General features: G+C 49.5%; 1 protein-coding gene across 1 annotated transcript in view; it reads left to right on the forward strand.

Annotated features, from left to right (window-relative positions):
- The window catches only part of LOC131208567 (transcription intermediary factor 1-alpha), a 43,028-nt gene extending 33,237 nt beyond the window's left edge, over positions 1–9,791 (forward strand). The window contains 9 exon segments of the mRNA XM_058201358.1: positions 3,386–3,700; positions 3,783–4,035; positions 4,110–4,562; positions 5,292–6,077; positions 6,150–6,667; positions 6,742–7,243; positions 7,315–7,471; positions 7,550–7,673; positions 7,753–9,791. Of these exon segments, the coding sequence (XP_058057341.1) occupies positions 3,386–3,700; positions 3,783–4,035; positions 4,110–4,562; positions 5,292–6,077; positions 6,150–6,667; positions 6,742–7,243; positions 7,315–7,471; positions 7,550–7,673; positions 7,753–7,908 (3,264 nt within the window). The 3' untranslated portion in view covers positions 7,909–9,791.
- The last annotated feature ends 1,528 nt before the right edge of the window (positions 9,792–11,319 follow it).

Genomic DNA, 11,319 nt, shown 5'->3' on the forward strand with positions numbered 1-11,319 from the left:
TGTATCGGCCGATGGTTGGATGGTATGCTGCAAGCATCATAAACATGTTGACGTAACAATGGATGCTTCCATAGCGTTGCGAAGTAAAAGTCAAGAAGGTACCATCGTCTCGTATCAAACCAATCTGAGTGCCCTTCAGGAAGGATTCCTTATGTTCGGCATCCATTGTGCCCTTCATGACGTGCAGTATGTGGAGTGTCATTGTGGCATACGAGGTAATCATATTCAGCCCACCGCAAACCCCACAAAAGCTTCGATGGTTGCAGCTGCGGCAACCAAAAAGGTGATTCGTTGTACAAAGCCCACGTTCGAGAGTCCGCTGATCACAGTGATGTTGTTGTGGTTACGTTTTGTGGTCCTTGGAAAAGAAAACTAAATCGCGAACGAGGAGGAAGTCGCTGTGGCATCCTTTCGTCATTCAACAATCTCTCGTTTGGCTAACATTTTACAGTTGATTAGAGATGATTTAATCATCGGGATCGGGCTTGCTGAGGTAGGCAACTCAAGGTAAACGGCATCCTTCCCTTTTCGTGGCTTTCCCTTCTCACGATCGATCGATTGATTGGATCCGGAAGCTCGCGAGGCATTGCTGCTGCAGCGTGTTTGATGAAATTGCAAAAGGTTCACAAAACAAGTTGTTTTGATTGCCCCTGCTGAAAATGGGAGAAAACCGTGCAAATCTGCCATGTTGCAATGTTCGCTTTCGGGTCGGCGAATCGTAAACGGAGAGCTTTTTCTGCACTGTTTATTCAGCAGTGGTGGCTGTTATTGTTATGGTTCGTCTTGTTTTGGTTTCACAATCGCTGTTATTTGCGTTCCTCCACTTTGTAGATCGTTTCATTTTGATAAAAAGCAATGGGTTTTGCTTTTTGTAGGGTATTTATTTGTATTTGTGAACTCAATGGAACGAAATCATGCCCATACTTCGTTCCTATTATCCTTCTAAACAATGTTTCATTATTTTGGAAAACACTATAAATGGGAGTTTTTAAATAACTGTGTTTCCTCTTCAGCAAAAATCAGTGCCACTGAGTCGCTGAAAAATGTGTTCGGCATTCTCGACCGATTCTGCGACGGAAAGGACCCTTCCGATGCGTAGAATTAGAAAGCGGGCCCCAGCGGTGTGTTTGTGTCAATCATCGGGCACATTTTTGGGGAGCGGCTCCAAACCGGAAAAGGAAGCTCACCTCATGCGGGTCAACATCAATATTTATAAACCCCTCCCCGAGCTTACCGGGAACACCATATCGTTAGGAGCAGCAGTCTGGAAACGTGTTCCGGGCGCGAAGCCGGCAGCAAAAAAGCTTTCCGGTTAGCAGCTGCCGAGTTCCTTCGCGCCACGGGGTGGCCGCAGATGGATTGGAAGCTGCACTTGAACGGTGCACGCCGCACAAATCCTAACCTCACCACCGTGTCCGTTAGCTTTTACGCGCCCTCTCTTGCTCCTTCAGTCGCTCTCATCTAAACTGCATGAGTGTCGAAAAAAAAGTGCAATTGCAGCTGCAGATGTGCATCATGCTGCGGCAGCGCATGAGAGGCACACACGGAACGATGGACCGACAGCTTTCATGTTAAACGAGTGCGCAATGTGTACCCTGCCCTGCCCTGTACCACCTGCCGTCGTCGAGAGTGCCGCAGCAGAGGATGGAAGATGTTCAACAACACACCACCTGCCCACCTGCCGTTCACTACTGCTGCGCCTGTTCCGGTGCTGTGTGAGACGGCACGGTGAGCTGGAATAAATTGGATTTCAATGAAATTTATATGCTACACGCCAACCAAACCTCCGCCATGTGCTGCTGGGCCGTGGCCCGGATTCGCCGCGGGCGCTGGCAACATGGTGCGCGCAGCATCTCCATAAACCGAAGCGCAGCGCACACCCGCAGCAATAATCCTTGCCACCGGTGATCGGTGGTGGTTTCGCATGGATAAGGATCTCGGGTTTGCCGTCGGTAGTCCTAGTCGACTGTGAAACCCGTGCCTTCTATAACTAGTGGGACCCCTTTCAAAAGGGGTCCCACCCTTGTTCCCCTCAGCAAACGACGGACTTTCGAAAGCCGCGACTTTCCGTTCAATAGCCGGTCAATAGTTCAATAGCACATCTCGATTCCGTTGGAAAGCGTTTTTCGATTATCAACAAAACTAGAAGCAAACTTCTTTCGACATGCGAACAATCGCGGCTAGCAGTCGCGTTATTAAAAAGGGAATGGATCACTTTTCCAATCAGGAGCGCGCGCCGTGTATCAGGAAGCGAGAAAGAAATAATTCCGCAAACTCGCCCAAGCCCCAGTTTTGGTCAGTAGCAGTGGCAGCGTGATGCAGGGAATGTTTATTGGCATCCTGCGTCCTTTTAGACCCGACATCCCGACGGTGGTGTTTCCTTCGGCGGACAAACCGAACCAACCTTTTCGTGGCGAAGGGACCTTCTTACGGTGAGGTTCCAGGCCCCCCCGCAGAGCGAAACATGTTGGTTTGTGGTGGGCATTCCTTGGATAATTTCACTTTGGTCTTCGTTTTAATGTCTGGTCTGACCACCGCTGGTTTGGGTGGCCGGTAGAAAAGAATTCCAATTCCACGAGGGTAGCATTCTTCCATTTCTGGTTGGAGTTTTGTGGACATTCCACAAACACAAACCTGGAGGCCTGGGTGATTGTTTTCGTGAAACCCACACGAGAAAGCCTTTGAATCGGCAACACTAATTACTCGAAGTAACTTTCAAATTTAACTTTCCAAAACGCGGAATGTAAAAAGTGAAAATGGACTGAACCCGTTAACTGGTAATTTCATTTGGAGAAAGCTATCGCTTGCCGGAGAGCGCCTTTATAGTCAGTTACACTTCTACTCGATCTTGTCTCTTTATTTGGCAGCCGCAACAGATCGCGGTTTCGTTTGTTTAAGATTAAGAAAGCCACATGCCGGCATACGAACCGACTCGCCTTGCCACGTTGCCATGTTTGCCATTTGCAGCTGGTTTCGCGTGCACCACTCGGGCACCGGAGGGGCAACTCAGACCCGCGAATGTTGAAGGAATTTGTCGGGTGATGGAAAAAAGATGTTCGCGCAGGGCAAAGACGTTGTTGTACCATGCGATAAAAAAGACGCGCCATTAACGCCATCACCACTCCATTAATGGTTGAAAAACGGAGAGCAAAGAATGCTCGGTTATTTTTATTTGCCCTTTCTAGGCTGACGATGTGGTTGTATTTGGAGGTTTCTCGTGACTGTGGTTCTTTCTTACTATTGTCATGATGATAAGATGATTCGCTACATTTTTATTGAAAGGGTTTATTTAAAAATCATTTTATTGCGTCTCTTCGATCGCTTCGATTCGTCAATAGCCTTTTTTCTGTTATAACCACATATTTTACATTGCCTCCTCCTTTAGGAACAATTATCTCTCTACTGCGAAACGTGTGATCTTCTAACGTGCCGGGACTGCCAGCTGGCAGATCACCGGGATCACAAGTACAAGTTCGCGCACGAAATAGCGAGCGAAACGCGCGACACCCTGAGCGGGTTGCTCAGCGAGATCAGCTACAAGAAGGTGCTGCTGTCGAGCGCGATGAAGGTGATCGACGACCGGCAAGCACTGATCACGGAGAAGAAAAAGGAACTGTCGAAAGAGATCGCCGACCTGGTGGTGAAGCTAACGAACGCGGTGAACCAACGGGGCAAGCAGCTCGTCTATCGGTTAAACCAGGTAAGGCGCAATCCTTTTTGCGGCGCACGCCGCAATCGACCGCCAACTAATTGCTGTTCCCTGGCGTGGGTTTTTGTTTTAGGTGTGCGACACCAAGCTGCAGGTATTGAACGAGAAAAAGGAAGCGCTACAATTACTGTCCGGTCACACGGACCACTGCATCGAGTTCGTGCAGACTGCGCTCGATAAGGGCAGTGACAGTGCGGTGCTGTACAGTAAGAAAACACTTGCCCGCCACCTGCAGAAAGTGAAGAGTCAGCGGGCGGACATTCCCAATCCGGAGATTCCCGTGCGCGTCCAGCTGTTGCTGTCGAACGTGCAGGACCTGCAGAATGGTGAGAATCAGCTTCGGAGTGCCCAAGCGCCGCACGATCCGCGCAAATTTCTATTCCACTTTTTTACATTTTAGTTATTGCCCGCATCGGCACCATTCTGGTTGACGGAAAAATCTATCCGCCTCCGCTGTCACCGGCCAATGGTCCACAGGGAACGCCACCCAGCGGTGGTCCCAGCGGCACCGGTGGCCCGGCGCCGCCACAGAGTCGCAGCAAACAGCCCAGTCCCAACATAACACCGCCCCTGCGGCCCGGCATGCCCGGACCGGGCATGACGACACTCTCTTCCAACGGTCCCGGTCTGTCATCGAGCGGGCCCGGCTTCTCACCGGTACCGCCGATGTACAACGGCAGCGGGGGGGTTCCGGTGGGTGGACCGTTTCCACCGAGCCACCCGATGAGTCGATCGTTCCCACCGGAAAACGGCCCGGGACCTGGATCCGGTTTCGGGCGGTTCCCGATGGGACCACCGCACGGAATGCCGCCTCAGCAGCACGTCAGCTCTTCGACGCACCCCCAAAATATGGGTAAGTTCCCGAGAGTCGACGGCGGAACATTCTTCGGCCAGCCACAGCTTCGTCATTTCGCCAACTCATGACACATTTTCCCGCCCTTTTTTTTTTTCTCACTTTGAGTATGGTAGAGTTTAGTTTGGTCTTGGTTCTTGCTGTTTTTTCAAACGTATCCTCGAACGCATTGTTATTGAAGAAGGATTCATTCAAATTAAATGGGCTCGGAGGATTAGCTCGCCGCTGTTTTTACAACTCCTTTGAGTGTCTTATTTAGCTTTGATTTAGCTTGAGTGGCTTTATTAGGGTGACAGTTTGGCGTAATGTATTTCTTTTGCACAAGCTTAACTCATAACGTTCGATTCTTTTTTGCTTATCACACAATTGCGACCCGGATGCGTAGTAGTAAATGCATTTCGAAGCTTAGTTTGATATTTTAGCAGTACTTTTTAGCTTTCTCGCGTAAATAATGTAGCTGTAGCTGTAACAAACTCTATAGCGAATATTAAACCATATTTCATAGTTTTTGTGGCTTAACTTGTATTTATTAAAAGTATACCTTTGGTTCGGGAACCGCTGTTTTGATTAACTGGTTTATTTTTGTTTCATTTCTTTTTTCTTTTTTCTGTCCTAACAACCCTCATCGACCGCCATTGATTACTTACAAAATTCTCCCTACCGTTTATCACCTTGACACTACCTGCCATCTCTCACACACATCCCTTAAAACCCTTTTCGCTTCATCAGACCTGAGTTTACGCAATTTGTTGAACCAAAAGTCCAGCGGACCGCCGCTGCCACCACCCGGCATCGGTAGTGGCAGCGTTGGTCATCTAGCTGGTCCTGGTAGTGGCGGTGGTGGTGGTGGGGTTGGTGGTGTTGGTGGGGGGATTGGTGGCCCAGGGAATAATGCTGCCGCTGCCGCTGCCATTGGCAACAATAGTGCAATGGCTAATAATCAATTTACTGCCGCAGCGAACTTCATGGCGAGCGTGCCACCGCCCGGGCCCGGCGGGCCATCGTCGCACCGTATGGGCGGCCAACACGGTGGACCTCCCGGTAGCTTCCTGGGTGGTCCCGGAAGTGCGCATCAAAACTTTGGCCAGCAACCACCCGGTCCACCGCAGAACAACAGTGGCGGCGTGATGGGTATGGGACCGGGCGGACCGGCAGCCGTTGCGGCCCGTTTCCAAAGCTTCCAGCGCTTCACGATGCTTCCCTCGATGCGGCACATGATGGGCAACGTAAGTGTGTGGAGAGGCGTTACAGTTTCCCGATCCTGTTACTGATGCCTGGTTTCTCTCTTCCAGAACTCTTCCACATTGCTCTCTCCCAAGCAACAGTCGATGCGATGCCCCCCGCCCGGATACAACCCGAATTCGCCACAACCACCGCAGCTGCCACCGCAACTATCCGGGGGCTCGGGACCGGGACCGGGGGTCAGCGTTTCCGGTAGCGCTGGCGGAGGCAGCAGTGGAAGTCCCATCGCCAAATGGCATATTCCTCAAAATATGCAGTCACAGCATAACAACGGTACGTTAAATAAAAAAGAATACCTATTTCAATTGGACTTTCGAAAGTACACTAATTGTCGTGTTGTTCCAGGCTACGGTGGACCATCAGGATTGCACCTTTTTGGCAGTGGATCGAACGAGTCGTTCAAGATTCCTCTCAAATCACCGGACACCATCCGCAACTCGATGTTGCAGAACGGTGCAGGCAGTTCGTCCGTCCTAGGGCTCGGTGGAGGATCGTCTAGCTCTGGTCACGGCTCGCACGGCAGTTCCTCAACCGTGCACCATCATCTTCACCACCACCATTCGTCACACCAGCAGCAGCAACAGCAGCAGCAACAGCTGCAGCAACAACAACAGCAACAACAGCAGCAGCAACAGCAACAGCAACAGCAACAACAGCAGCAACAACAGCAGCAGCAGCAGCAGCAACAACAACAGCAACAACAACAGCAGCAGCAACAACAGCAGCAGCAACAACAGCAGCAACAACATTTACAAAGCCAACAGCAGCAACAGCAACTGCAAAACCACCTGCAGCAGTTACAGAATGCACTCCCAAACGTAACCTCTACGAACCCCAAGACTCCGAGTCCCAGCACGAACGAGGTATATCCTGCGGTGGGACAGTGTGTGGACAACGAACGACGCATAAATCTGGTTAACTATTCTTGCATTTGCAGCCTGGCAAAGATTTTGCTGAATCGATCGACAAAACGTGCGAAGACTCGGTGAACGATCTGATGGCGACGATCGCGAAGCTCGATTCGAACGGCGTACAAGTGTTGCCGGAAGGTCACAGGGGTAAGACGACTTCACCGCAGGTACACAGTTCTACCGATCTCAACACAAGCGGTGGTAGCGTTCTGGGTGCAAACACCAGCGGTACAAACTTGAACAACATCAGCAACAGTAGCTCCAGCAGCAGTGGCAGCAGCGGCGCCACCGGTACCGGCAGCAGCAGCAGTGGAGTGGTCGTACTGGACGACAAGAGCATGCCGAAGGAACTCGACCCAAACGAGGACTGGTGCGCGGTGTGCATGGACGGTGGGGAGCTGATGTGCTGTGATAAGTGCCCGAAGGTTTTCCATCAGACCTGCCACATACCCGTGATTGATTCGCTGCCGGACGAGAGCGAAACGTGGCAGTGTTTGCTGTGCTACAACTTTGCCGATCTTCCTGCGGGTATGTCAGCGATCTAAGCGATGTTTAAAAATGCATTTCTGTTTATGCGTTACGATCCTATTGGATTGCAGAGCCAACGGGTGAAAAGCGCAACATTGGTATCACGCCTCTGGAGTTGAAGATTTTGCAGCGAATTGTGTTGGAACTGTTCTGCCAGTACGAGACCAGTATGCCCTTCCGGCATCTCGAGCCGGAAACGAACAAGGGCTATTATGATATCGTACAAAGGTACGTTCGCGTCGACCGGCAATGGTCGTCACCTGACGAAGCGATTCAGTTGAATAAAGCCGTTCTTCTCTTTCGCAGCCCCATTTCATTGACGATCATTCGCGAGAAGCTGGAAATGAGCAACAATGATCACTATATTGACGTAGCGTCATTTATCGCAGACGTTAAACGATTGTTCGATAACGTCTACCTTTTCTATCAGGTATGTTAAACTCAGGAAGCTACCGATCCTAGGTGGTATTTCATTGATTCTAATGTGTTACCTTTCTCGTCATTAATAGGAGGACAGCGCCACGTACAAGAGTGCGCGAAAGCTGGAGAAGTTCTTCGAACAGCAGGTGCTGAAGTGGCTACCAAAGTACCTCGAGATGGATTGCTTCGCCGACGACTATCTGCCCAAACCAAGCAAACGCTCCAGGAACCGCCAGAGCGACTAACAGTCCCTGCAGCATGCCGCCGTTGTCCAGAAAGGCACCGAGCAGCAGCAGCAGCAGAAGCAATTGCCCCTTAACGACACTCAACCGGAAGATCTTTCGTTTCATTCGACTTCTAACGGACGATCGATGAATTCCGCCAGCGCCGATGGGCGGTCATGCGAGGAAAAATGCTTGAAGATGAAATTGGAAGAGGACTCATTGTCAACGCATGGTACGGAGTTGATGGATACTGATGTGAGTGCTCCTAGCGATGCTACTGCTGCTACTGCGGTGCGCTCCATCGACGACAGTGTTGGTGAAGGAAGTAGGAGGGAAGCTGATGATCCTGTCGCCGGTAACGGGAGGCCTAGTGCACGGGAGACCGAAACGGAAATGTCGACAGCGCGGCGGGTTTCTAATGGATTGGGACTTGCTACTCATGTTGCCACCGTCGCCAAAAACACGTCGTCCTCGGGGACGGAAACGACGACGCAAGGGGAACGATCGCAGCGCAGCACAGTAGAGGTCGAAGGCGCTTCGAAAGCATGAAATATCGTGGCCGAAACAGTGCCACGAACTTCTCGTGCTGGATCGTATCGTTGGAAGAATGTGAATGTGTTTAATTCAATTGTTTTAAAGTTTTTCAAACAATTGAAAACATCCGGCTGTAAATATTAGGATTTGACAAAAAAGCCCTTCGCGGAGGGAGTTCAGGAAGCAAAGAAATTCAATGGTGGCAATCGGAGGGGAATTGATATCGTGGCGAATAATGGCAAAATTGTACCATATTCGTCCACATGGGCACATGGTTTTGATTACACAATTGAATTACTCATTAGAAGTAGATATTTGCTAGTGATAGAATATGCAATTAATCGTGAAGTACCTCGACGGTTCCTAGCGGGTGACCGTTCAATATGCACACGAGGACAAACATTAAACGGTGATGAGGACAAAAGCAAAAAAGTGTTAGAGAAAGAGTAAAAGTTATAGAAACTCGTAACGTTTTGTACCGCAATAGAATCGACATTTGATGAGTTTAAGATTTGCTTTCTTCCGGAAGGTTTTCGATGCCAATGATTGCGTCTCAGTCATCGATTGCGTAAATGCGGTAACAGAATGTACGATTTGCGAATGCATTCAAGTGTTGTACAGAATGTTCAATAACTGAACACTATATTTAAGTGTGGGTTCTTCTGTTCGTATGCAAAACGAACACATTACAATCGACCTAGGGAGGGCACCTTGGTCCACCTTTGAGGAACTTAAAATTGGTAGAGTTATCTTTCCTAGCGAACGCAATATAGGGGTAGAGTACTCGTTCGATACGGTCTTGCGATTCAACTCTAATGTAGCAATAAGTTTGTGAATATTTATGGTCGGCCGTCAATCGTCAGGATTCCCGTGTGCAAAAGTATACGAACGAAATGAAATATGATTCAATGGTCGAGTTTTGGAAATGCACAAGGACTTCAAACCTGCAGTCGTTACGGGAAGACGGTGGTCCGCAGGACGTGTTAATGTTTAAGACCATTTTGCACCAGAAGCCGAGCACAGCTAGAGGAACTAATGACTCATTCTGTGAAGCGAAACTTGAGTGCCGGAGTGGTGTGGACGGAAGCTAATGTAGCTGATAGGTTATGGATCAAACGCAATCAGCGCCAGCATACATTTATACATACTTATACATACTTCCACTCATTTGTACACCGTAAGATGATGGCAAGCTCTCTGCGTGTTGCGACAAACGGCCAGATTGATTGAAAGAAAACCCACACAGTTGTAATAATACTTGATGCAAGTAAAGTAACTCGAACAAAAACCTACTACCAAAAGTGTGCTGTAGGAAAAGGCGGCACGGGTTAAAATATTGCAAGCAACTGAACGATAGAATAAAAAAGTATTTCACCAACAAACTATCGTGGAGTCAATTTGAGCTTTATCACACCTACTTCTAGTTGCGTTCTAATTTTCAATCCTTAACGCCCAATTAAGAGCCCAGTTTTCCACTTCCTCAAACGTTTCACCTGCCACCGGCGACTTGAATTTGAAAGCGAACGGTCTTATGGCCGGTCTACACGCTACGACAACGATAACGATATCTGCGTAAGTGACGTCTCCGGACACGTCATTAATGTCACTGACGCAGATCTACAAATCTGAACAAACGAGCATCAATTTGTGAACAAATGTCAAACAAGTGCCAGTTTGTCGGTTGGACATGTTGGAATCAGCCATGGAAGTAACACTGTGTTGGTTTGCCTTAGCATTGTGCTTTTCGGTTAAAAAGCGAAAAAGAACGTGCGAAGAGGTTGCAGTATCAAGGAAATGGCTTTTAAATGGCATCGTATGCCTCCGCCTTTTTATTGCGATCACTATATTTTCTATTTTTTAGTTGCCAAAGACATGGCAGACTTTCGTAAATTTTTATAAATATTCAGTTAAAAACTTTCACGAACGTTGACGTAGCGTCCAAAATATAAATAAGAGGCCAAAACAAAACATCAACAAGTCAACCGACAAACTGGCACTTGTTTGACATTTGTTCATAAATTGATGCTCGTGTGTTCAGATTTGTAGATCTGCGTCAGTGACATTAATGACGTGTCCAGCGACGTCACTCGCGTCGACATCGCATCGGTATCATAGCGTGTGGACCGGGCATTAGTTCGACTCGTTTCCGCCAGAGCTCTTCCGCTCGCTTGAAGGGCCCGCGCTTTGCTTTTCTCTTTCGTTCTCTCTCTCTCTCTCTCTCTCTCGTGTTCGTGCCGTGGTGTGCGTTGGCATGCGTTCGGACTTGCGTTGCATTGCCATGCATAAAAAACGTAAACATGGCAACCCATGTAGCGTAGTGTGCGTGGCTCCTGTGAGTGCCGCGTTTTACGCTGTGAAATCGCACCGCGACCGCTCCGGCCAGTCACTCGCCGTCAGCTGCCGCGAGTGGAGCTACGTCCGACCCGACTTCCGCTAAATTCTGACACTAGTGCGGCGTGTGCTGTGCGCGTGTGTGTGTCCAACCAGGCTCGTGTTCGCGATTCCCGTTGTGCTGAGATTGTTTCGTGCGGACCGCGTTGTCTCTCGTAAGTGCGTGTCTGTCGACGCTGGTGTGCAAGTGTTTGGCCGGAATGAATGGCGAATCTGCCCAGCGGAATCCCGTTGCGAATTGTGTTTCGTTCGTCGGTGAAGGGTGAAGGGGTTAAAGAACCCGACGGACGAGCGAGCCGCTCTCTCTCTCTTTCTCTCTCTCTCTCTCTCTCTCCTGGGACGTGGTGGCGGTCAGAAGGAACACTCCTCCTGCTTTGCATTCAAATCGCTCTGCTTGGGTGTGCGTGTTTTTATCGTCTCTGCCGCTTGACGGCCGTCTCTCGTCCTGGTTCCGTTTGCCCGCATTCCGTGTTCTGGGGAATCGTGGCCCCCCGGTGGTGCTGTTCC

This window comes from Anopheles bellator, chromosome 2, assembly GCF_943735745.2.
Source record: "Anopheles bellator chromosome 2, idAnoBellAS_SP24_06.2, whole genome shotgun sequence".
In the NCBI taxonomy this organism is placed as follows: domain Eukaryota; kingdom Metazoa; phylum Arthropoda; class Insecta; order Diptera; family Culicidae; genus Anopheles; species Anopheles bellator.